A 24,708-nucleotide genomic window follows, 5' to 3' on the forward strand; every position below is an offset into this window, starting at 1 on the left:
AAAAGCTACAAGGACAATTTGGGCATCATTGATTCGATGGCTTTCTTCCTTGGCAGTCTCTTGGCAGGTATCTATAGAACAAGTCCCTAGTTCTGCTTCCAGACCAGCAGATCTTGTAGCAGCTGCACCTGGAAAGCCTCCAGCTTCTCACTTTTGATGATCTTTGGCAGACTGCCTCTCCCAGGAATTTTTCAGTCATGCTGGATTATCAAGCTCATCCATGTTATTTTGCCAAGTTCTCTTTCTTTGCTCATGTCTATGCTGTGGCATCTGCAGAGCTGCATCAGAAAGAAGTTTTCTGGACGTGAGGCTTTCTTGATCTCTGCTATATATAATCCTGGATTCGGGGAACACTTCTCTTTTTTTGGAAAGGCTTGGACAAAATAAGAACAGTCTCTCTGGCTCTGTGGAAGGAAGAGGAGATGACCTTCTTTGTGCAAACTGTGTCTCAGAAAACGCAGACATGACGAATGAGCAGAGTGGTTCCTGTCTCCCCCGGCTGTTTAAACCCTGAGGGGAATTGGTTGCCCACGCCAGAAGATGGGTGGTCATCTACAAACACACAATATTTCAAATAGTCCCCAACAGTGCTCTTTCCAAGAATAGCAATTCCTGGTCTGTGTCATGAGCCCCTTGCTTGAGTTGGGCTGTTGGTAAAGACTCTGACCCCCAAGATTTTCTGAAGCCATGTCTGAAACATGATTGTTCCCTGGCATCAGGCCTGGCCGAATGTGAGCACTGAGCACAGCCCAAAGGTTGTGCTGACCCGTAGACTGATTTGCAGCTTTTAATCCCAAAATGCCACTGATCTGCTGTGGGAACTTTTGGAAGGGTCTGTTTTTCCTGGGTAGATCCTTTGTGAGCTTCGAGAGTACCTGCCTGCACTCAGAGTTGGCATGAAGTCTCACAAGCTCTTTCTGCCAGATCCGTCAGCTCTACCAGCCCTCGGGGAACATATGATGAGACTCCAGGGTGATGGTGCCATCTATTTCTGCATGGCTTGTCTTCCCTTTGGTGTGGAACATCCCTTTGCCCAAGTGTTCCTGTGTTTGGAGATACTTGCAGTCAGGGAAATCAGCAGCTTGTGTCGATGTTCCAGTTTAGATTTCGGCTGTGGTGCAGAGGGAGGTGTGTTTGGACATCATCTGAAATACCTGGCCACTGCCCTGTCCTGTCTTCATCAGCTGTGACAGCAGCCACTCACCTCAGGACCAGGCATGGCCTGAGGGACATCTTACTATGGAAAAGATGGGATGACAGTGCCCACCTGTTGTGCTTGAATCCCAGCTGGCAACTAAGTACCACATGACTGCTTGCTCACTCCACACCCCCCTCACTGTGGTGGGGAGGAGAATTTGAAAAAAAGTGAACCTCATGGGTCGAGATAAGAACAGCTTAATAATAGAAACAAGATAAAATACCGTAATACTACTAATTATCCTAATGATAATATCAATAATAATTGTAATGAAAAGGAGGGAGAGAGGAACTGCTTTTTATGAGAAAATGTAGTGATAGGACAAGGAGGAATGGGGTCAAACTAAAAGAGGAGAAATTTAGGTTAGATATGTGGAAGAAATTTTTTACTGTGAGGGTGACGAGGCACTGGAATAGGATGCTCAGAGAGGTTGTGGATACCCCATCCCTGGCAGTGTTCAAAGCCAGGCAATGAGCAACCTGGTCTAGTGGGAGGTGTTCCTGCCTATGGCAAGGGGGTTGAAAAGAGGTGATCTTTAAGGTCCTTTCCAACCCAAACCATTCTGTGATTCTATGAGTAAAACCCAAGAGAAACAAATGATGCACAATACCATTGCTCACCACTCACTGACTGATGCCCAGCCTGTCCTTGAGCAGCCATCGGTGGCTCCCAGCCAATTTCCCCCAGTTTATATACTGGACATGATGTTCTATGGTATGGAATATCCCTTTGGCCAGTTCCTCCCAGCATCTTGCACACCCGGTCACTGTCAGAGCACAGGAAACTGAGGAGTCCTTGATTTATAGTAAGCACTGCTTGGCACCAAAGAACCATCAGTGTGTTATCAGCATTATTTCCATACTAAATTCAAAACACAGCACTGCACCAGCTACTAGGAATAAAATTAACTCAATCCCAGCTGAAACCAGGATACCAGCTCACACCGCTGACCATCCGAGTGAAGCAGAGCCTCATGGGAGTATCTCTGCAGTACCCTGCTGTCCCCATGGGCTCTGCTGGTGCCAAGGGACCTGGTGCCTCCAGTTCCCAGAGGACAATGTGGTGTGAGTTGGCTCTTGGGAAGGCTCCGTGGCTCTGCTGCGATCACTCCTCAAAAATCAGATTGATCTGAATCCAGACTCCTCACAGCCCGATGAAAACCCTTCCCTCTGTGTGTCAGGAACTGCATGTCTGGCATGAGCCCCGTTGTGCCTTGTTGTTCAAGTCTCCAATTCCAACAGGTTTGTTCTAATGAGCTGAAAGACAGCAAAGCTGAAACAGATTCTGAAGTCAGAGACTAATAAAGTAGGGTGTGATATTAATTTCAGCAGCAGCCTTGGCTAGAGCCAAACATTGGACTTCCAACATCTAATTGGTTTTTAAAAATAAATTAGTCTGGTTTTCATCTGCGTATTTCCCATGCAGGACGTGTGGTGTTTGGCTGTGCCCTGTTGTTAGATGGTCCCAACTGCTGTTGAGCAGTAAAATTACCCAGACCTTTCAACTTTGCAGTCTGCACCATTAGTGATGGAGACATTCTGCTGTAGCCTTTCCTTCCCTGAGTCAGTAGAAGCTGATTTCTGTGGTTTATGATGTGGATTTGAGGGAGCAGGATGTGGGATGCTGGCTACTGGCTTCCATTTACGGGCTTTTAGGAGGGAGTGGAGATGTATCTGTTTCTGCTGGCAGAGTCAGGTTCTCTTAAGTATGTGCGAAAGCATTTTTAAAATGGGAGTTTGATTTCCTGCTATCTGGTGAAACGAAGCAGGTTAAAAAATAAGGAAGAAGAATAGTGGCTGCCTTCCACTAAATGTGTAGGGAACTTTGAAAACCTGTCTATTTCTTGATCTGTGTACAATGCTGGCAGTGAAATTGCTCATAAGAGAGCATCATAAATTAAAATGCGGAGCCTGACACACAGGAAAACATTTGGGCTCCTTCTGGCTGTTGTGCCTTGAATGGACAGCAAAGGAGAGATTCTCTCCAGGCTGGCACTGAACAGAGGTGTGCAGTTCCTACCTCACCTCTGCTATAATAATTAGTTTCCCTTGGAAGTTGTGTGTTGGAGATGACCTTGTAACTAAGAGTATTGGCTGCAGTTTGGGAATATTTTAATTGATTAAGATTATTTTTGGACTAGTGATCTTATTAGAAAGGCAGTTGGTTGAGTGGCCCCCTGAGTTCCTATTATCCTTGTAGATAGATGAGCATTAAAAGGTTGGGTCAGGAAGAGCAAGCCCTGTTGTCTTCTCTGAATTTTTTTGGCCCCTTCGGTTTCTACCATCCATGCCTGCATTTATGCAGAGCACTCTGGGGCCTGCGGGGCTCTCTCCCAGCAGAGGTACAAACAGCCATAAATCCTAATTAAAAGGTATGTTTTATTTTCTTGGTTTAAAAATAAAGAAGATTTAAGAATTCTTGGAATTGAGATGTGTGTATATATTTTGGCCCATCAGGATTAATTGGATTTGCTTCAGCGGTTCTCTGCACCGTGGCTGTTCAGTAGAACGCTGCTGAGCAATTTAAACATCTTTCTCAAATGTATGAGGTTCGTATAACACGTGTCCTGCAATAATTTTGCTCCTGCCACTGTTGTAAATGTCGAGATTCTTCAGGACCAGCACAGAGAACCGAGGCACGTACTTGGCTGTGCGGTGGATCCGGGCAGCGCGCCCAGTGCCGGGTGCACCGTTCCACTCCAGAGCCCTGGAGGTGTTTGGGCCCGGTCTTGTCCCATGGTGTGTGTTGTAAGTGTTTGTCTCAGTGCACAGTGCAGGCACTTGCAGCCATGGAAAGTTTGGTGTGCTCATAAATCACATCCGTGCCCTGGAAGAGAGCTGCAGATGAGAGTGTCAGGGTTGACCTTCCAGCAAGTGCAAGAGTGATGAGGGGAAGACTGATGCCTTGAGAGAAGAGCTGGGGATTTACAGAGCCTGCTAGGATTAAATTGCCCCTGTCTTAAGCTGGGGTGCGTTTAGCACTGTTAGACAGGGCTTTGGGGGAGAGTGGGAGAGCTGTTGCTTAACCTCCTACATCATATCATCCTAGTGTGATCCTGGTGCAATCCCACAGACCGTTTCCCACTTCCTCAGGTGTGGTCTGCTCGTGAGGTAGGTGGGAGGCTATTGCTGCAGACCAAGGTGGGCACTTTGGAGTAGGACATCCCTTGGCTTATGGGAAACTGTGGAGAAGGGCGATATACCAGGGCCCCGGAAGAGGGGATTTCACCTCCTAAATGTGAGCTTGGCATCCATCTCCTTGCAGGAGAAACTCTGGATGTGAAGCAGTTTTTTGAAGACACAGTGGCAGATCTTAGAAAGGGGGTACCCAAACCAGGCTGAGTAGGGAAGAGAAGGAATCGGTCATAGGAAAAACCCCTTAGGTACAAGCATGAGTGTGTGTGGACTTGCCAAGTATGATTGCTGCTGTGTTGTGAGGTGCTTCTTAAGTCAGTGAAGTGAGGAATGGTGTAGGTATGAGGGCATGTAGAAGCTGTAACGTATTAGGGTTTCAGGAAACCACTTAATAGTATGTCTTGCAAAAATCTTAGTTGGGTAAATAATTCAATTTGGTCTAGATAGTAACATTCCTGCATTGAAATCCTGCTAAAAGACTGTCAGCAAGAGCTGGTGATGAAGAGAAGGGAGGCTCATCTGGGGGAGATGTAAGGCTGAGGCCAAGAGGATCGATATTAGGTCTGTGTGTGTTTTAACATCCTCATTAATGATCTGTAAGAGGGAGCAAATGGTGTATATAGATTAATAAAATCTACAGATAACACTAAAGCTGGAGATGTCTGGAACAAAACTCAGCACAGAGGTGCAGTCCAAAGGACTTCACAGGCTCAGAAACATGGACGAAGGACAAAAGAAATTGATGACACTTGAAAAAAAATCAATATATCTGTTTGTGTTAAAGTAGCCCAAGCCACATGCCCCTGTCTTGAACCCCTCTCCTGTCACAGGAGGTGGAATGAGGCACAAGTGTGTGGCCAATGTGTGTCTCACAGAGAGCAAAACTCACTGCAGCTGCAGAGGGAGTGGTGCAAAGCCCCTCCTGGCCAGGCATGAGTCTCTGCCTGAAATACTGGGTTTGATTCTAATCCTGCCTGATTTAGAGAGACAAATTGGAAGGGGCCCAGTGCCAGCCTTCAGTAATGTGTGTGGCCTTGCTTAAGCTGCTAGGACAACAACTTGCATTAATGTATGTCATTTATGTCTGTGCCCAGTCCTGGTGCAGTCCCTGTGCTTAAAGCAGCACACATGTAGGTTGTTTGTAGGGGTATTGTTCCAGAGAGGCCCAAGACAACGAATTCCCGAAGTATTCAAGCTTCAAAGATGAAACACTTGTGGCAATACTGCCCAGAGAAGCTGTGGTGGCCCCATCCCTGGAAGTGTTCAATGCCAGGTTGGATGGGGCTCTCAGCAGCCTGGTCTAGTGGAAGGTGTCCCTGCCCATGGCAGGGAGTTGGAACGAGATGATATTTAAGGTCCCTTTCAACCCAAACCATTCTATGATTCTATGAATACAATGAGAGATTGGCACGAGGAGGAAATACGTATGGCTCTCCTGCCCTGGGGTTGTGTTCACATGGGTCTCCAAAAATAGGTAGGGATCCTAGTTTTGATCACCTGAAATTGTTTGGGCAGAGTTACTAGAAGCTGCATGGCAGGAAACAGTCCTGGCTTACAGGTGTGTGATGCTCACTTGTAAAAAGGTTCTGTTTTGAGTGCTTACAAATATCAATGTTTTAGCAAGGCCAAACAAATTCTCTCTGAAATCGTGGGTAGCAGGTGCAGTGCATGGTGGTGACTGGCATGAAGTCTATTGTCTCTCCTACTTCTCTGTTTATGTCAGTCTGTAACTCTTTTTGCTCATTATGCTTATCACACAGCTTTTAATAGTTACAGAATGTGTTTGAATTATGTTTGAAATTCAAATTTCACACAAATAGAGGCTTGTTCTTGAACCAGTGTTTGTGTCTGAGTAGCTGGGGGGGGAGGGGGCTGGTAGTATTTCTTACATATTGCATGGACTCACCATGTTTTTTTCCATTACAGCAGGAGTCAAAGGAAGAGAGTGGATTGCAAAAGAAGAGAACAAAACAGCAGCTGGATCAAACCAAGTTTGCTGCTAAAAGAAAAATTGCACGTAGGTCTCGATTGTGGGGCTGGGGAAGTTGTCTGGTGCTGAGCAGCTGTTTGTGTTAGAGATTATTTCCCTTGCAGAAAGGCTGTGATGTGGCTGGGGATGCAGAGCTTTCAGAAAAGACCCTTCTCAGGGGTAAATTTTGCCTGTCTGAATAGGCACACTGTCACTTGTTTTTTCCCTGGGCAGCGTGTGCGTGGACTGGTGCACTTCCAAAATAAGTGTGGGAGGGTGTTGGTACCTCACCAGGTTTCAAAACTGAAGCCAATCTGAAAGTGCTATCAGTCACAAACTGCTTTTCCATTCAGGCCCCTCTGCTGCTGCCTGTCCCTGAAACATCAGGATGCTCTGACCTGGCAGCTGCCACTCAGGGAAGATCTGAGTCGCAGCTGACAGTTCTCTGAAATTGTTGGCTCATGGCACGGGGGCAGCTGGAGCACTGGCAACAGTGGACATCATAAGGCAGGGTGTTAAGAACCAGAGATTTGGGTGATGTCATTTTGCAGTTATATGGAGTATTGGTGCACCCCTGTCACAGCCATGTGTGCAGTTCTGGTCTCTGCATCGCAAGGCCGTGGTGGTACATCCAGAGAAGGGCAGCCCAAGCCATGAAGGGCACGGAGCAGCTGCCTTATGGGGAGAGACTGGAGAGCCTGGGGCTGCTTTGTTAGGAGAGGAAGGTGGGATCAAAGTTCCTATCAGGAAGGCAGTGCCTCAGCTGAGCACAGAGCCATTGTTTACAAGCTCCTATTAGCCAGCGTGCATTGGTGGAAATAGCAGGAGATAGATGTGTTTGAAACAGGTGAAGGACAGTAATGCTTCACACAGCATGGAGTGAACTCCTGGAAGTTTGTGTCACAGGAGGTTGTGAAGGGGTCAGTATCAGCAGCTTTAATAAGAGATTAAATGCATTCATGGACGATGGGTCTAAGAATAAATGCTAAAGCGAACAGACTGGGATGTTCCTGTTTATATTCTGAATGCTAGGGATGTACAGGCAGAAGGGACCACTGAGCATGGCCATGTTGCCTGTGTTCCTGGTACAGCCCCGCTTGTTACAGCAGCCAGGCCCCAGGTCCCTGCTTGTGTTCCTATGCTCTGCAAGGCAGTAGTCGGTCCATCCAGCATGTGAAATTCAGGATGTTTTAAAATGGGAAAGGTGCTGTCTCCTACAAAACCCAAAGCAATCACTGAACAAAATGGAGCACACCAGTGCTCTGTAAGCAGCAGCAGTTGGGCTTGTCAGTCCTCACAGGGCTTGTGTGAATTAAATTGTTTTTAATAGAGGCCTAAGGCCATAGCACAGAACAGCCCAGCTCTTTGTGGGAGCTGAAGCCCACTGTGCGTATCTGTGTTGAACAAGTAAGATAACAAAAGTCAGAAATGTGGGAAGAGTTCTTTTTCTTTTTCTTCTTTTTCTCCCAAAGGAAACAGGGCACCAAATAAAAGCTAAAACCCCCCTTGGAGAAGCCAATAAAATGTGACCAAACATATGGCGTTAAGAACAGGGATCTGCTGAAGTTGGATATCCTCGTTGCATCATTGAGTGTGCAGGGTTTTGGGAGCTGGTGCTGTGCAAAAGGTGTTTGGTGTGCTCCAGAAAATCCACGGGAGACAGAGCCAGCTCTCCAGCCATTGTGTAACGGAGCAGTTCTGCTGTGTTTCTAGATACTGAAATTATTGATAATAGTTTTTCTTTTCCTGGGGCTACAGCTGCAATTTTCTGTTGCTTAGTGTGCACGTCTGAGTTTGGGGGTGCCGGCGCCGCTCGGTCGGAGAGCGGGCGCTTGTTTAAGCACGTGTGATCGTGGGGCTGTTCTCATTTATGGGAAGCTATAATTAGACTTTTGGTGTTTGCTTTTAGGCAAATTAAGATTTGAAGTAGTAATTATTTTTCTCAGTGTCTTTAAATAAATTCTTTGAATTGCGAGGCAAATTGGTCTTTTGTAAAGATTCGGTGCTTCTGGGTAGAGCAAGTTCTTTCTCCTCAAAACTGGAAAATTTCGGATATTGGCAGGCTCTAGTTCTAAAGCATATCCTCCCATTTTTGCTTTGTTGTGGTTTTATTCATTTTAACCTAAAGCCATAACTAAAATATATCTGTGACGTTTCATCCTGACAGGATAAATGGAAGTACAAAACCTAACGAAGTCTCTCTCTTTTTCTGGAGGAAGTCTGTGCTTTAAAGCACATTTGAATGTTTTTACTGTAATTGCTCTTTGGATATGTGGAAATACTGAGATCCCCCATTTCTGTTATATTTGAGTAAATCTCTTATTAGTAAGTGTTAGAACTACAACTAGCGGGGTTTTGCATCTAATTCACTTTGCAAATGTCAAAATGGAACATAAATCGCTTCACAAATTGCTGTATTAGCATTTAAAAAGGCTCTGAAATGGTTTAATTTGTTTAGGGCTGCAGTATCTTAAAAACAGTTTCTCTCTGACCCCTCCTTCCCATCTGTGGGTGTCTTGGATGCCCTGGTCTCCAGAGAGGCTCTGGGATTTCATGCTGCGTTGGGATGGACGTGTGACGAGTGGATTTTGGAGTGTGAGACGCGGAGTTCCCAGCTGGAAGTGCTGGTGTTTCCTCACGAGAATGGGCTCCTGTGAGACGAGCGATGAGTGTGAGCTGAGCAGGGTGGTCCAGATGGAGAGGGATCGTTCTTCCCCGGGGGCTGTGGGAGCTCCTGTCCCTCTGGCATGCTCCAGGAGCATGGCTCGTCTCCGCCACACGCTCTGAGCTCCCTGGGTCTGTTTGCACACGCCGGTCGGGGGCTAACGCGGCGCTCTGCATTTCTAATCATCATCAATTATGACCGCTGCAATCAGCATCAAGTTTAATAAAACACACGGTGCTGAGAAGTCATCAGTCCTGGAGCACGAAATACTGTCGGCTCCACTTAAAGCAGGTCAGGTCTATGGAAGACATGGGCAGAGCTGCTCTTTGCTCTCCCACCGTAATGCCAGGTGGGTTTAAACTCGAGATTACCCCATCTCTGGAGCACCTACTCAACTGGAACGTGCACTAAGTGCATCTTGTTTGTCACTGGTTTCTTTGCCAGAGGCAGCATTTGTCTGGCACATTCCTTGTCCCCAGAGGGGAAATTGCTGTGCCAGGGAAGGAGAAGAAAACAAAATGTACAGCAGTAGCTCGCCAGAAAATGTTTCTTTTTATTAAGCTTCATGGATGTTGATAGCCTGAACTGGCGAACACTCAGGCCCCCGTTGAAGCACGTGGAAAGTCGTGTGTTGTGGGATGCCAATCACGTGCACTGGTTTTTGTGCCCATGTTGGAGTTTGTAATCAGGATCAGGATCTGGCCTGATGGCTGTGATGGATTGGGCAGGGAAACAAATCAACACAGACTTTCCAAATGCTTGGAAGGTGTTTAGTATTGTGAAACCAGAAAAGACTGGACGTGGCACTTAGTGCCATGGTCTAGTTGACAAGGTGGTGATCAGTCAAAGGTTGTAATCACTGAGGTCTTTTCCAACCTAATTGATTCTGTGCAATGCTGTGTATTGCTGTTGTTCTTGGGGATGGGATCCTTCTCCATACACTGGACTGTCATCTGCTTTCCATTAAAGGATGCTTTTTTGTTGCCCTGGTCCCTCTTGGCTGTAACATCATAGAACGACTTTGTCCAAGGACAAAAGATCCCCACGAGCCCTGAGAGCACTGCAGTCTGCCTTCCCTTCAACCTCTTTCTTAATTTTAAAAGGAATTACCCCCCTCCCCCCCAAACCAACAACCTGAAGCTAAGTGCTGATTTAGTAGGACACATAAAAGAATCTGAGAGTAATCAGAGCAGTCCAAAAATGCTTCAGATCCTGCTTGGGTGGGGGAGCACGGGGCTGCCATCAGCGAGGAGCTGGGGGAAGGGCAGAGCAGAGCCGGCTGCTCCGTGGCTGCTCCTCGTTGCAGCCGTGCTGTCATGCACGGACTGTGCTACGGCCAGAGCAGTCCCCAGCTGCTTCCAGGGTGGCTGTGCTGCTGTGTTTGGGTGGCAGCTGGTAGGAAGAGGATGGGATAAAAAATGGGAGCCTGCAAGTTCTGAATGCTTTATCCAGGGAAAGGTCTGTCTCCGGAGCTGGCTGCAGTGAAGGCATGTTTTGTGCTTGGGCGGCCTCCCTGTTCAATGACATGTCTTAAAGATGTTGTACCCCGTCAGAGAGCGCGAGCCTTTGGTTCATGCATGAGATGGCGCGTGCAGGATTCTGCCTGGAGGAGGGAGCGGGTTCTGAAGGAAATCTGTCAGTTTGTTTCAAGTGACAAGATGTATTTTTCAGCTCCTGAGAGTGCTGTTGAGTTGTTTTTCAAGCTGCACTCCATTCTGCAGGCGCTGTATATTTTAAGCATAGTGGAAGTGTTGGATTGAATCTAAGTAAATAAGTGTTTTCCAGAGTAACTAACTGCTTTGTTTCTAAATAGCCAGTCCAGGCTTTTGGTTTGATTTGATCGAGGAGTATTTCAGGAAGAAATTTTCTGCTGAAATAGCAGTTACAACTGTAGGAAACCTGTTTCCCATGCATGACTGACTTAGTGATGCAGTGGAGTGGTGATGTGAGCAGAAGGGGGATGTATGCATGTGAAAGATCCTCTATAATATCACCAAGCAAGTAACATTATCCTCCACAGAGCTTTCCACCTGCAGCTCAGGGTGAACAACATGTAGCTCTTTTTCTCTCAGGTAGGTCTCCTGTGGTATTGCAGGTATCTGTGTGTCAGAAGGCACTGAGTTGTGCTACTGGTTAGTAAAAAAATGTCTTAAAGAAGGTGTGTTGTTTATCCTGCCTTGCTGCTGATCTGTCTGATATAAAAATGAGCACACTTTGGAAATCTGTCCTTTTTCTCTCTCCTTGAACTGAATTCGGCACCTGCAGAGTGTGTTGTTTGATGCCAAATAAAATATCAAGTTGCAGATAATATACCCAGGGAATGGGAGCTTAGATTGCTGTAGAAACCTGAACTGAAGTTCCTGACCTGGGTTACCTTTCTCATTTATTGTTGCCTGCTCAGTTTCGGTGACACCTTTTCAGGAAAGCTGAAGTTTAGATGTTTTGCTCTGCATTCCTCTTGGGGAGGTGGGACCCTTACGCGTTTCTCTCAACATGTTGGATATATGTTGAGTGTTTACGTACACCTGCAGCTGTGACTTGACATTATCCTATTTCTTCTGCTGTAGAGATGAGTGAAGAGGAACAGTTTGCACTGGCCCTGAAAATGAGTGAGCAAGAAGCCAGACAAGTGAACTGTCAGGAAGAGGAAGAGGAGGAGCTCTTGAGGAAGGCCATTGCTGAGAGCCTTAGCGTAAGTGCGCTTCTGTGAAGAGCCTTACTAGGGTTCTTCAGCAGCACTGCTTTCTGTGCTTGCTTTGCCACGCTGCATAAAAGAAGGTTTTACGGGGGGGGACCTAGTTATTTCCAGCACAAGCTGGAACAACAGCAGTCACAGAGTAGTTGCTCTGGACTGTTCCTAGTGAGAGGGACATGTAAACTTCAACCTTAGCTGTTTTGGGGTACACAGTTCTGATTGGGGTAGGGGCATCTGCAGTCAGGATGATGGCTGCCAGCATGCTGTGGGAGACCTTGGTGTACTGTGCTGATAGAGAACACGCCTCTAGGAGAGCCAACATTTTGTTTTTCAGAGCTGTCAGCCCTCAGACTCCTCTGATGTGACTCCTCAGTTGTCAGAGGAAGTGCTGGGTGCACGAGGCCAAAGCCAGCCTGCTGAGAAAGAAGGCTCTGAGATCCTGGGAGGTCTGGCACTTTGCCCTGACACCCCTCGCTCTGAGTGCAGCTCCCACTCACAGAGCTCCAGAGCTGATGGGAGCGGACAGTTGGATGTCACCCGGAGCCCCCGGGTAGTGTTGAGGAGGTTAAGCCAGGAAATCATTGAAAACTCACTAGTATCCAGCATAATAGTGTCTCCGGGGAAGGACCAGGCTTTGACAAGGTCGAGTGAAAAGTCTTCCTCACCAGCAAAAAGTGATTCGAGTAACATGTTACCAAGAACTCTCGGAGAGGACTTCATCTCATTGAGTCCCACCTTTGGCAGGGTGGCTTCAGGCTCCTGGCGACTCACACCTCGCAGACTGTTCACAAGCCCCTCCAGCTCCTCTGAAGCAACAGGCCACGAACCAAAAGAGCAGTTCCTGCCCTGCACTGGCCATTCTGTGGGAGAAGCAGGTGCCGGGAGCTCAGCCACGCTCTGGAAGAGTGGGACCACAGAACAGTGTGAGAGCCCCAGGAGAAGCAGTGGAGGGGCAGGTACCAAACACACCTCACAGCCCAGGCACCCTGCCAAGGTCTGTGTTTCCACAGAGCAACTAAAGCAGAACGAGGCGTCCGACAGTACCCCGGATCTTTGCATGCTGACTGCGGCAGAGGAGAGGCACAAACAGGAGGAGGCGAGAGACACAGTGCACTATTACTGGGGCATCCCCTTCTGCCCCAAAGGGGTGGACCCTAACCAGTACACCAAAGTCATCTTGTGTCAGCTGGAGGTTTACCAGAAGAGCCTGAAGCAGGCTCAGAGGCAGCTACTGCATAAGAAGGAGTTTGGTAACCCGGTTGTGCCCAGTTCTTCCTTGACCCAAAATGAGCTTGGGAAAGGAGAGGAGATAAGCAGGGAGAACGGGGTTGCTGATGGTATGGAAGATGGAGATACAGAGGGGCAGGAGTCTGAAAGCATCACCTGGCTCCACCCTTCAAAGAGGAGGGAGGCAGAGAGTCCAGGGCACAGCATGGAAGAAGAGAAGAATTCCACTTCTGATGATGAACCAACCACCAGCTACTGCCAGGTAAGAGCCTCGCCACTGACCAGAGGTTGAGCAGCCCTCCTCTTCAGTCTGTTTTACAATTCAGTCCCTTCTGCAAAGCAGGTGCTGCTGTTTAATGTCCCTCTTAAATTTAGGGACTTCCTTCCCTAGCCATACAGTTTACTGTGGAAGGGGGAGAAGTGTGCAGGCTGTCACCCAGCTCACACACGGTAGGGACCATCACGCAGCCTGACAGTCATTGTTAATGCACCAGAGACAGACACATCCAACTGATCCTTCTCAGAAAGGTGAAGCCTGTCAGTGTGTCAGGGTAGCGAGCACAGAGGTGGTCTGACCACCAGCAGCTCTGGTGAACCAGTTTATAAACCCTTGGCTGCATGGGGAGCTCTGCATTTCCCCTCCCAGTCAGAGAATGTGGGTTTGTCCTTGCAGCACAGCCTTTCCAGTTTGCCCCTACTCACTCCTGTGCCTCTGTACGTGCTTCACCCTTGGAAGTTCTCTTTTCCTTCGTGGTCCTGTGGCTGTGAGGAGCTCTGCCTGCTCACAGGCATCTTCTGCCTGCCCTGATGATGTGTCACCGCAGTGGTGCTCGCTGTCCTTGTCCTGGTGTTGGGCACCTTCTCTCGGCTCACTGCTCGGGTCTAGTAGACACTAGATGTCAGCCTCTGTCTCCATCAGGGCTCTCCTGCTGGAGCGGAAGGCAGCTTTCTGTCACTGCTAAGTTTAAACAGATTGCTAGTCAGATGAAGTATTTATTACTGCTGTATTTTAGGTTTGTGTCAGCCTTTTCCAACCCTCATTTTTCATAATGACTTCACTCCCGGATCATTGTATAACTTTATCTTCTCTATGACTGAAGCCTTGGCTCTGTTGTTCCTGTTTTCAAGTGTATTTGATCATTTACCCTGGTGTTAGAAAGATACTTAACTTGTTTTGTGATATTTATATTCTGTCTTGTAATATTGAACACTTAGGAAAAACGTCATGTCTGCATTTTCTGGTTGCAGAAAAAGAGCAGAGCAGCCTGTGCTGAAATGTGACTTTTCCTGACAGTGCTTTGGCTCGAGTTTAGCAGATGGAGATTTAAACAAGCCTTAGAGGTGATCTGCAGAGGAAAGGAACTGACTTGTGTCCTTTTTCATTTCTTTAGGATAGTTACAAAAGGCCTCAGAGGTTCTTAAAGCAAACTGCTTTTTTTTTTTTTCTGTAGCTTTTCCTCTGGAAAGGGAGGTGTCATTAATCTGGAAGATTGGGGTGACTGGAGGTCTATGGATGTGTACACTAAAGCCCTTGGAAAGATACAGCATCTGGGAAGGGTGTGAACTTTTAATCAGTATTGAAAATTGTGGTGTATTTTTAAAAATATTATCTGTTTAATCCTAATACCTAATTAATTCTTGGGGAGAAAAGAGGTTTTAGTGGTGCTGAGTGGTAACTTGTACTCATCTTGACCATGAGAGCTCTCTCAGAGCCATAACCTGTGTGTAGATGTAGCCTTTCTGATATTTTTAAGGTGAAAAAATAAGGAAGGGGGAGGGGCAGTAGGCTTAAAAAATTTCAACCCTAGCCCAAAATTTGCCAGTCTTTTATTTACACAAGAGAAAATTATTTCTAAATGCCCTTTCATCTGCCTTATCACACCCAGCATGAGAGGTTGCTCCCTTCTCTCGCCTCTGTGCAGTCACACACTGAGGCCAGAGCAGGTGATTTACTTGCAAAATCGATATGTTTGATGTTTACTTGTGCCTTGTCTCCATTTTTTTTCTTCTATCAAATACAATTCCATCGACAGTGACAAAGGAGGGGCCCAGAGCAGTCGAGTCTCCGACATGCTGCATCGCTTGGAGACCCTTTGCTGCCTGTGCTGCCCTGAGGCTCCCTCAGTGCCACCAGGGCTGCTCTGCTGGGGGTCTAGTGGGAATTTTAGGCTGTGCCAATGTTAGAAATCATCCTTGAAAAGGACTCAAATCTGTCCTTGAAAAGGACTCAAATCTGTCCTTAAACAAATCTGTCCTCATGCTGTGTGTTATACCAGTGAAATGAAGGTGCAGATGATGTGCTTGAGGGAGGCTGCCTGTGCCCCTGCCCTGAAAACCTCACCTGGGGCAGGCACAGACCTTCCACCCTGCCAGCAGCTGACTGCTGCCACTGTCTGCTGCAGCCAAGGGATGTTTGCACAAAGCAAATCCTGGTTGTCGGAAGATCTCACAGCCCGTGAACCTGCACTAACAAACTTCAGCGCTAATAGAATCAATTCCTTCAGAGCCTTTCAAATAAGGTTAGGGGACTCTTGGTCTTTAAAAGATTCAGAGGGAAAAGGCACAATTCTGGAGATTTAGAGTCTGGTGACCTGAATTAGTGCCATATTTTATAACAGATGTACTTGGGAAAACCAGAAACATGGACCAGTGTTCGTGAGCAGGGCAGAAGCATTGTTAACATATGCACAGTTCAGGACAAAGAGAAATAAAAATAAAGGAGGAGGTATGGTATTTTATGTTAATGGTGAATTAGGCTGCAAAGAAGTAAAGAACAGCATAGACAAAGCAGAATATTTGGGGATTGGAATCACATTAGGGAAATCTGACAGGAGGCCTTGATTTGGGGCTTGCTGGGGAAGTACATCAGCCATCCAGGAGTGGAGCTGGTCGAAATTGAAACCTATGGTGGAAATTGAACTTGGAGAGTTTGATAGACTCAAGGAAGGGGTTGGAAAACCCTTCTGTGAGAACTAGCATGAGAACTGACAGCAAGGACTGCTAATAAACTGTTGTAATTTCACCTGATTAGAGGATGGCAAGTGTAACGTGTACACTGCAGAAGAAGAAAGGGATCTGGGTATTAACTGGCATGTTACCCTGACCTCGGCAGTGCATAAGGCTTTTGAACAAATTTTAAAGGAAAGAATAAGTGGAGTCGTAGAGCTAAATGAAAAATGGGATAAAATGCACACAGATTTATCAGCTGTAGATTGTGCAGGTTAATCTGTTCCCTCTCTTTGATGGGACAACTGATTTCGCAGGCAAGAAAAACGCAACGGATTTTATTTCTAGGAAATTTCGGAAAAGTGCTTCTTATGGTCAAACACCAGCTGTACCAGTTGATCAGGTCATCCCAACTCGAGAAAACAGGTTTTAAAGTTGAGTAGGTGAGGGCTGCTAGGATGCCTGGGGGAGTGCAGGGAACACTAAAAACTTTGGGTTGTTTAGCTCAGCACGGGTGGAGATGGAGGAGAGCTGTGGTTGCTGCCTACAAGTACATTGAGGTGGATGCTTAGAACAGGCAGAGAGCATGGAAGGTGATGGACAGTGCTGGAATGAGTTGACAGTCCTGGGACTGTCCAGGAACATGTCTAGGCAGCAAGGTAACAAAAAGTACTACCTGGCTTTATTTCAGGCAGCTGCTGAAACACCTTCCCAAAAAGAGGGATGGAGGGAAAAAGCTGAGTAGTTCCAGATGGATACTGAGGCATTTTCAAATAAAAATATACAGCAGAGTGGGTGCAGTGTCATGGACAGAAACCGATGACCCAGCAGACCTCTGTCAGCTGTGCATATTGTTTTATATAACATCAGAATTTTCTTTTCCAGGCCTCCCAGGTGCTCCCTGCAGAGGATGCACATGAAGAAGGGGAGCCGATGCAAATTGCACAGAGGTGAGTAGGATAATTTCTGAGTGTGGGGCTCACAGTGATATGGGCTCTTTCACTCTCCCTGGAGTATTTTAGGGTGCAATCCCACTGTGGCTTGCTGCAGGGCTTGCTGGAAAGGCTTCTGCAGCCACTGCTGTTAGATATCCCTCGCTTTGGAGCAGCGTGGGAGAGAGGTGAGGCATAACTGGGGAGAAAGGATCAGTTACTTTATAAGATGTGCAAGTACATCCTTGTGCAAGTTGGAGGACTTGCTCCTTGCCCTCTGTAGCTCCTGTAACATGGTGCAGTACAGCTCTGGGGGTGGGTGGGGGAGCTGAAGGCGAGTTACACCGATGCCATCACGTGTCTATCGGGGAAGGAGCATAGGCAGCATGGTGGAGGGTTTACTGGATTTCTGTGTGTATTTTTATGTTCCTGCCTTACTGCTGAAGAGGAAAGCAGGGAAGAGGAAGCCAGACGGCACTGCCTATCAGCCAAAGATAGAGTGCAGTGCTCCAGAAAAGCCACTTCAGCAGATGACAGGTGTGGGACAAGTCAACATGATTTTCTTCAGATTTAAGCCTACTCCTCTTTCCTTGTTTTTTTTTTTTTCCTTCTCCTTCCTGTGGGATGCAATTCTCAAGCAAAGACTGTGGAGAAGAAGGACAAATGGGAGAGGATTTAGGGAGCAAGTTACAAGAGAGGCCAGATAATGTCATGTTTTTAATTTGCTGGGTTTTATAATTTAAACCTGCTTTGGAACAAAACTGCCAACTTTTCTCTGATCTAACAGCATTTGGCCTGAACAGTTATTATCAATATGCAGAGTATGAAAATCCCTCTTGCTTGCACCTTTCTAACAAGCTTAAAACCTGCCTTGGGGAGCAGGAGGAACCTGCAGCTGCCACTGCTGCTGAGGCTGATGAGTTTGTGACAGCTGAGGTCTGAGCTTGCGTAGAAGGCAGCGAGGTGTGTGCTCTGCAGCGCTGGCCTCCCGCCTGCTTAGGGCAGGAGAGACCAGGATATGGAGGATATAGAAAGAGAGGGACCTCCTTCCTTTGGTGTAGCTGATGGGGTTAGTCTGGGACATTCCCCAAGCCACCCTGGAGCTGCCTGCCTTGGGGTGGGATGCACCTGGTTTCAGCGCTCCCTCCTCGGGCAGCTGGAACATCTGCAGGAAAGCAAGAAATGGCTGCAGTCTTTGCAGTTCTGTGCACATTAAGCGTTGCCATCTGGCTCCTGGTAATTTGCCAGCACAGGCCTCTCTCGGGTAGGGCTCAGGCACCCTGACTGGCTGGCCTCAGCCTCACTTAATAGGAAAACACGGCTCTGAGCTGTCTGGAGGGAGTGGAGCAGTTTAGGAAGTGCCAGCCCTGGGAAGAGGCTGCTTTGCTTTCTGTGGGCCACTCTCCCTGCTTGTTTTACTCTTTGTATGGAGCATGGAAGATTGGGGTTTTAATAAATGATTATAGGCTTTGTTACCAAGAGATAGTTGGTGTAGCAAGAAATGTGGTTTGACTTCAAATTGATTAGCCCATTTTATAAATGTCATAGCAAGTTGTTTTGTGTGAGTTCTTTTGAAGAGAGCCCTGATGTTAGACACAGAGTAAAACATGCTCAGCCTGGATTCATAACAAATGCTTTGAGATGCTTTATTTAGAGAGAAAAGCCACTTGTGATTTCCTATCAGAATTTTGTTATTTATCATAAATCAGCAGTGGCTGTTCTCTCCTCTCTAAGGCCTGTGGTTGAGCTTAATAAATCTTCTGTTTGTCAGTGCGGGGATTCATGTTTTTAAAGTGTGTTCTTGCATACTTGATCAGACTAATCAGAAAGCCACGCAAGGCGTGGAGTGTATCAGCATGGGTGCTAGACTTCCTCAGCAATGCCTGCCTGGTTCGGAAAGACATTGTGCAGTGAGGGGGGAGGAAAAAAAAAGGAGAAATCCGAAGGTCAAAATGAGAGGAGCGATGCCCGGTGCTGCTCCAAGGAACCACCACCCTAATGCTGTAAGGATTTTGCTGCAAGGAAAATGCCTTGTGTCACATCCGTGCTGCTTCTGGCTGCCGTGCACAGGGATAAGGGAGAAAATGAACAGTGTGAGGAGGGAGAGGATAATGTGGGATAAAGCAGGTCTGTCTTTCCTCTGTGAGGATTTCCTTCCCCAGGCAAAAAGAGGCACAGTGCTGCTACCTGCACAACTCCCAAGTCTTCTCCCACAGAGAGTCACACAGTTGTTGTGAGCAGGTAGTTTTGCTCCCCTGACAAGAGATAGTGACCCTTTCTGCCTTTTTGTCAAGGGTTTCTAGAAGAAAAAAATGTTCCCTTTGGGGTGTTTGCTTAGGATGGCATTTTAGATCCATATTTTCCTGTTATCCTGGTCATTTCTGGCTGTCAGATTCGTACTGACCACTTGGAAATTATGGCATTGTCTGCTGTTCTGAACTGCGTGAGACAGGCAGGTGTGGCTCTCACACTGGAGATTCATATTATATTTATATTTTGAACAGCATCTCCACGATGACCCCACTTGGCAGTAAAAGGAGCCCAGATATTGCCACAGAAAATTCTGCTGAAGAAGAGATCTCTGTTTGCCCAGGTAAAAGGCACTTGAGAATGTTATGAATTTTGTACCGAAAGTTGCACACTTATGGAATTCAGAGGAAAGACGAGAATTTTCAAGTTACTTGAAGAAAAAGGGAAAGATTTCTTTCCCTTCTCCATTTGTCAGGGCTAAAATTATCCAGGTAATGTAGTTTGATCCCCTAGTTTTGGACCCATTTCCTCTAAAACAATTCTGTGACAGGGTTTGTTGGGGACTTGCTGCTGAAGAGGCATGAGGATGTGCATCAGCATGGAGGGCTCACTCAAAACAAGGTGTCAGGAGTGGTCTCTGCATTGCAATCAGATTTTCAGATTTTTCAGTGTCAAGATAATGTGCAAAGCGTGAGAGCTGAAATAATTTCTGGCTTGCATTAATTAAACATGTTTTGGACCAGCGACTTTTTCTTCCTCAGTCTCTCCTACCATGTTTGAGGTTTTCCAGTCCAGTGTTTTAAGTGAGAAAATTAATGAAGGGACTGTTCCTGTTCACGAGCAGCCATAACAGGAGAGGTCATGGTGGTGCTTGGTGGCATATTTTGTTGCTAAGGAAGATGTGGAGGTCTAAAGATGGTGCAACTGCAAGGCAGACCACAGAATGGGAGCTCTGCTTGTCTTGATGCGAGAGCAGCTCTATTCTTGCTTTGTCTCCATCCCAGCAAGTGTCCCACGCACTTTCCTTGTGTCTAATCTCACTCCCCATGAAGCTGCAAAGCTGTGGTGGCTTTGTCCTCACACCACCATGCTGTGACTTTAACCCCTCATCTGGCTGTGTTGTTGCACATTGTCTGATAACATTTGTGGCAAGTCTAAAAAATGTTTTGAAACTGTGAAAACTGTGTGAAGAAGCGTTAAGGGCTAAGTTACATCAGGAAGTGAGGAGGTAGTTTGGGGGCTGCAAACCTGTGCTGACATGAGGGTGTTTTTCTGCAGAGACACAGACGAGCCCATTGGAAGCTGTTGAGGAGGAGAGAGGAGAGCTCTGCTCAGACAGCAGAGATGCACCTATGCAGGTAAAAGAGCTGGAAGTTTGGGAAGGGTTCTGTTTCCAGTCCTACCTTCTAGACCCTGGTTCAGCTGAGCTGTGCTGGCATTTCCCCTTGGGTAGCTGGGAGCTTGGACTTCTGCTATTTGGATCCTCAATAAACAGTTCCCACTTTGCTTTTCTCTGCTGCTTCATATCTCCAATCCCTTTTGGCTGGGAACTGCATGCAGCTGCTTGGAGCCTTTCAGTCCTATAGCTGGAGAGCTGTTATCAATTCCAGCCCATTCTTTTGTACCCTTACACTGCTGTGCTGGAGGATGCCATCAGCGTGGGTGGCAGGGCTGTTGCTTGCCCGTGCTCAGGGGTGCAGTGCTGTGATGCTCAGTGATGCAGAGGGACCCCAGGAGCTGTGAGGGGTGTCCTAGGAAACCTCAGTCACTCTTGTTGTGACGTGCTTTTCCCTGTTACAATCCTCTGAATTCCAGTGTTTGCTCTCCAACAGACCATCTTCAAAAGGCTAAGAAGAGAGCTTCACCCAAAGACTGGACTGGGATAAAGATGTCCTTGAAGTGTTGAGGGCTGGTGGTGGTTTGCAGGCCAAGCAAAGTGTCCTGAGCCGGGAATGTTGCTTTCTGTGCAGTAATAGTTGATAGCAATAGTAATTCAGTGGCAGGGCCATCCTCTTACCTCTCACTGCAGATGTGCTCTGTGTGCAGTTCCTTTCCTGCATTGTCACACCTGCACAGCAATTGCTTTGCAGCTGTCACTGTACCAACACCTGACTTCAGTTCCTGCTTCTGATAAAACTCCCTTTGTCTATTAATTTAGAGAGCGATATCAAAGGGGTTGCCAAGTACTCCTCTGGCAGGGTACATGGATACAGAATCGTACAGCTCTTGACAAGAGGACTCATTTGTGGAAAGCTCATTCTGGGAGTTTGCAGCTTGTACAACATGTCTGCAGCTCCTCATTCTCACAGGCCTCTTAATAAACCATCTTCTGCTCTCGCGTGCCTTTCATTCTGCAGGTATCTCCAAGCACTGCTCAGTCAATTAGGGACTGCAGTAGGGAGAGTGTTGATCCTGGGCTGGCCACCGAAGCACGTTTGTGACCCATTTGGCTGTGGCCAGGACTCTGTCCTGTCCCTCGTGCTCTGCAGAAGGTGCCCTGGGTCTCACACCTCTGCCTGGATGGCACAAGGTGATCAGCAAAGTGGTGGGGAGCAGGTTCCTAGGGATTGTTTGACAACATTATGGCTGGCAGCAGGTCCTGGTCCGGAGCCCGCAGCCCTCCAGGAAGACAGCAGAAACAGCTACCATGGCATCAGCAGTTTGCATGAGCTGAGCCTAGACCACTGGGATTGGCTTCTTCCTAGCAGATGCTGAGCCAGGACACAGGAGTCTTGTTGTTGAGCTCAGCCTCTAGCATTGCTTTTGGCTGGCTGTTGGCTGCAAGTACTACATCTTGTAGGCAATTTCCTCTGCTAAAGAGCAGAGGCAACTGTCTCTGCCTCTGACAGGGGTGATTGGTTCTGCAGTTGAGGTTTTCCAGACTGTTACAGCAAGGTTTTGTACAAGCAGTTTTGGAACTGTGGTGTCTTTTGTTACAGAATGTTGCATTTCCATTTAAAATTAGTAATTTACCATCGAATGTAGGCGGGCAGGGTGTATAGAACCAGTGATCTCCTAAGATTGCTTTAAAAAAGGCAGCTAGAAGGAGCAGTGCCTGCTGCTTTTCCCATCATATTTTTTACGTGTGTTGTCTGACTGGGATAGCGCAGGTTTGATTTGATCATTCATATTTGACACATCTTGTTTTTTATGGCTCTTGTGTGTGACGCCCCACAGTGAGGACTTCACACGATGCAGTGACACTGAGATGTGAGAGAGGGGTACGAGCGCTAATGCTGTAAGTGATGTACTTCAGCAGCTTGTATTCGTCTGGAGGAACTCTTGTGGCAACTCCTCCACGGAAATCCAGGGCAGAGAGCCTCCCTGGGAATGAAAGAGATGTTCCTGGGGCTTGGTGCTGTAGCTGTAGCTGGTATCTGGGAGAAATGCATTCCATGAGTCGGAATCTCAGTTTAAGGCCCAGTCCTGCAATTTTTGACATAGCTCCTCGGAGTCAACAAAAACAACCTCCTTCCCTTTAGGACATAAACCCCAGAATCAGATCCCAATTTGGGAAAGGAAGTAATAAACCGAGTAATACGACAAAGCGCTCCAGTGGCATGGAGCATCTTGGCTGACCCCAATTACTGCTTCCCTGAAATGATACTGTTGGAGGAAAGCAGACAGCAGTTTTGCTGCACACTGTCTACATGTCACTGCTTAGCTTTAAACAGAAACCCCTTCCCTGTTATTTTCCTATAGGTTTTTTCTACACGGGTAATATTTAAGTAGCTTTTTTTAATCATTGCAGGGAGGGAAAGGTTCTTTCTTAAATGTGAAAAAATCTTGCAGCAAGCCTGACTAGGCAGAGATGTAGTTATGAGTGAGATGGCTGCAGTCTGCTGCATTTGGGAATGTCAGTAGCATAGGGAGCAGGCTAGATCTCCGTGGGTGGGTAGTGGAACACCTTTGCAGCTGTGTGACCAATGCAAAAAGAGGGTGTCAGTAAGTGGTAATGGCACCCTGAGAACATACACGAGCTGTGACATTCTGCCCTGGCAAAAAGCCTCCGCTGGTAATTTTGTGACACGGATTTTCAATGGTATTGCCTCTCTCCTTGATCGGTGTCCCCTCTGATGATTGCTCCAGCCACCTCCTCTACAGAGGAGGAGCTTCCAGTGATCTCTCCTTGCTCCCTAAGACCACAGCAGCCTCCTTTCATCCTGGGGGAAGCTGTGTTCCCAGACAGTGCTGCCTGTGTGGCGTGGATCGTGTCCAGAAACTGATGAGCACAAGTCAGGTGTTGAACTCTTGCTTTGCCCCATGAATTTTCCATCAGTTTCGCTTCTGAGCTTTCCTGATTAATGGAAGCCTTACCATTTTTCCACGGTAGTACAGGTGATGTTTGCCTTAAACGGTGTGCATGGCTGTGCAGAGAGGTTTCACCATGATTCAGAAGGACATGTTGCCTTTGCAAGAAGAATTAGTTGTTAGTGCAGCGCCGTTTACTCAGCCAGTGGTCTTATTTCTGACCCCTGTGTGATGGAGGAAGAATAAAACTTTCCAAGAAAAACTGAGTCTGTGGCAGGGTGAGTAGCTACCAGACAGCATGGAGCTCTGCACCTAGCAAAAAAAGAGAAACATCACTATCTGGCTAATTTTTCTTCTTCTTCTTCTTCCTTAGGTTGGTGGAGATGAAGATGCTGGTGGGACTGTGTCCAAGCGCAGTCCTACAGCTGCTGCCCATGTGTCGTGCCCGCTGTGTGATCACAGCTTTCCAGCTGCAGAGATCGAGCTCCATGCCATGTACTGCAACGGCATCGTGGGAGCAGAGGCTGGCAGGGACACTCCAGGTCTGCCAAGTGCTACTTGCAAGTGTTTGCTCCTTGTGCTCGTCCCCCTTCCCTACTGTTACTTGGCAGACAGGTGCTGCAGTCTTGTTCTTCTTGGGATATTTGGTGCATGACGTGTGGGGAGGTTTGCTCTGCCTTATTCTGTCTCCACGCTGTTCAGGAGAGTGTTATTCAGAGGCTCTGGTGTTTCCAGCACTTCCTGTACAGAGACATCTCTGATTGACTTCGCACAACAATTCACCACATTATCAGCTCCTGAATATTGCCCCAGGATCTTGTCCTGGATGCTTCAAGCAGTTCTCATAAGACGTGTCTATTGTGTGTTTTGTTGAGGACCTGCAGAGAATGTGGCAGTGATAGGAAGTGGAAGTCTTGTGTCCTTCAGGGCTCTTGAGAAGGAAAAATGTTCTGTACCACTCCAAGCATGGCCTGTGCTCTGCATGGAGTCTGACATTTGTATGTACTAAAATGGCTTGTTCGGGTGGCAGAGATTGCAGAAAAGTTTCCCTCTTGTTCCACTAAAATTGCAAAATGATAACTATCGATCTGGGAGTGTGGATTTTTCTCCTTCATTTGAAGAGTGAGGTGTAGAAGCACGGTCAGAATGCCTGTATTAATCCTCTTTGCAGTCTTTTTTATATCAGGTTTCCATAGCCAACCTTTGTAGAGCTTAAGTGAACAAATACACTGGTTGGTTATCAACATATTCAGTAAGTTATGTTTTAGCTGCTGCTTGAAATGTAAAACTTGTGTTAGCACAATGTCAGGTAATATCAAAGTAGTAGCTTGTAATAAGATTAACTTTTCAGGTTGTGAATATATAATTTTCAGTTACATTCTGGGTTATTACGTGCAACCTAAATCTATGATGTTTAAACAATTTGAGCAAATCAGAGCTA

General features: G+C 47.0%; 1 protein-coding gene across 4 annotated transcripts in view; it reads left to right on the top strand.

Moving 5' to 3' along the window:
- The window catches only part of UIMC1 (ubiquitin interaction motif containing 1), a 40,155-nt gene that overhangs the window by 6,463 nt on the left and 8,984 nt on the right, over positions 1-24,708 (top strand). For 3 of the 4 annotated variants that reach the window (XM_032703325.1, XM_032703324.1, XM_032703327.1), the window contains exons 3-9: positions 6,259-6,349; positions 11,534-11,658; positions 11,996-13,150; positions 16,720-16,784; positions 19,271-19,359; positions 20,295-20,374; positions 23,641-23,809. In XM_032703325.1, coding sequence (XP_032559216.1) covers positions 6,259-6,349; positions 11,534-11,658; positions 11,996-13,150; positions 16,720-16,784; positions 19,271-19,359; positions 20,295-20,374; positions 23,641-23,809 — 1,774 coding nt within the window. The remainder of the gene's footprint in view (positions 1-6,258; positions 6,350-11,533; positions 11,659-11,995; positions 13,151-16,719; positions 16,785-19,270; positions 19,360-20,294; positions 20,375-23,640; positions 23,810-24,708) is intronic. The other variant, XM_032703326.1, reaches the window with a different exon arrangement.

The sequence above is a fragment of the Chiroxiphia lanceolata genome, chromosome 15 (assembly GCF_009829145.1).
Source record: "Chiroxiphia lanceolata isolate bChiLan1 chromosome 15, bChiLan1.pri, whole genome shotgun sequence".
NCBI classification, from domain to species: Eukaryota; Metazoa; Chordata; class Aves; order Passeriformes; family Pipridae; genus Chiroxiphia; species Chiroxiphia lanceolata.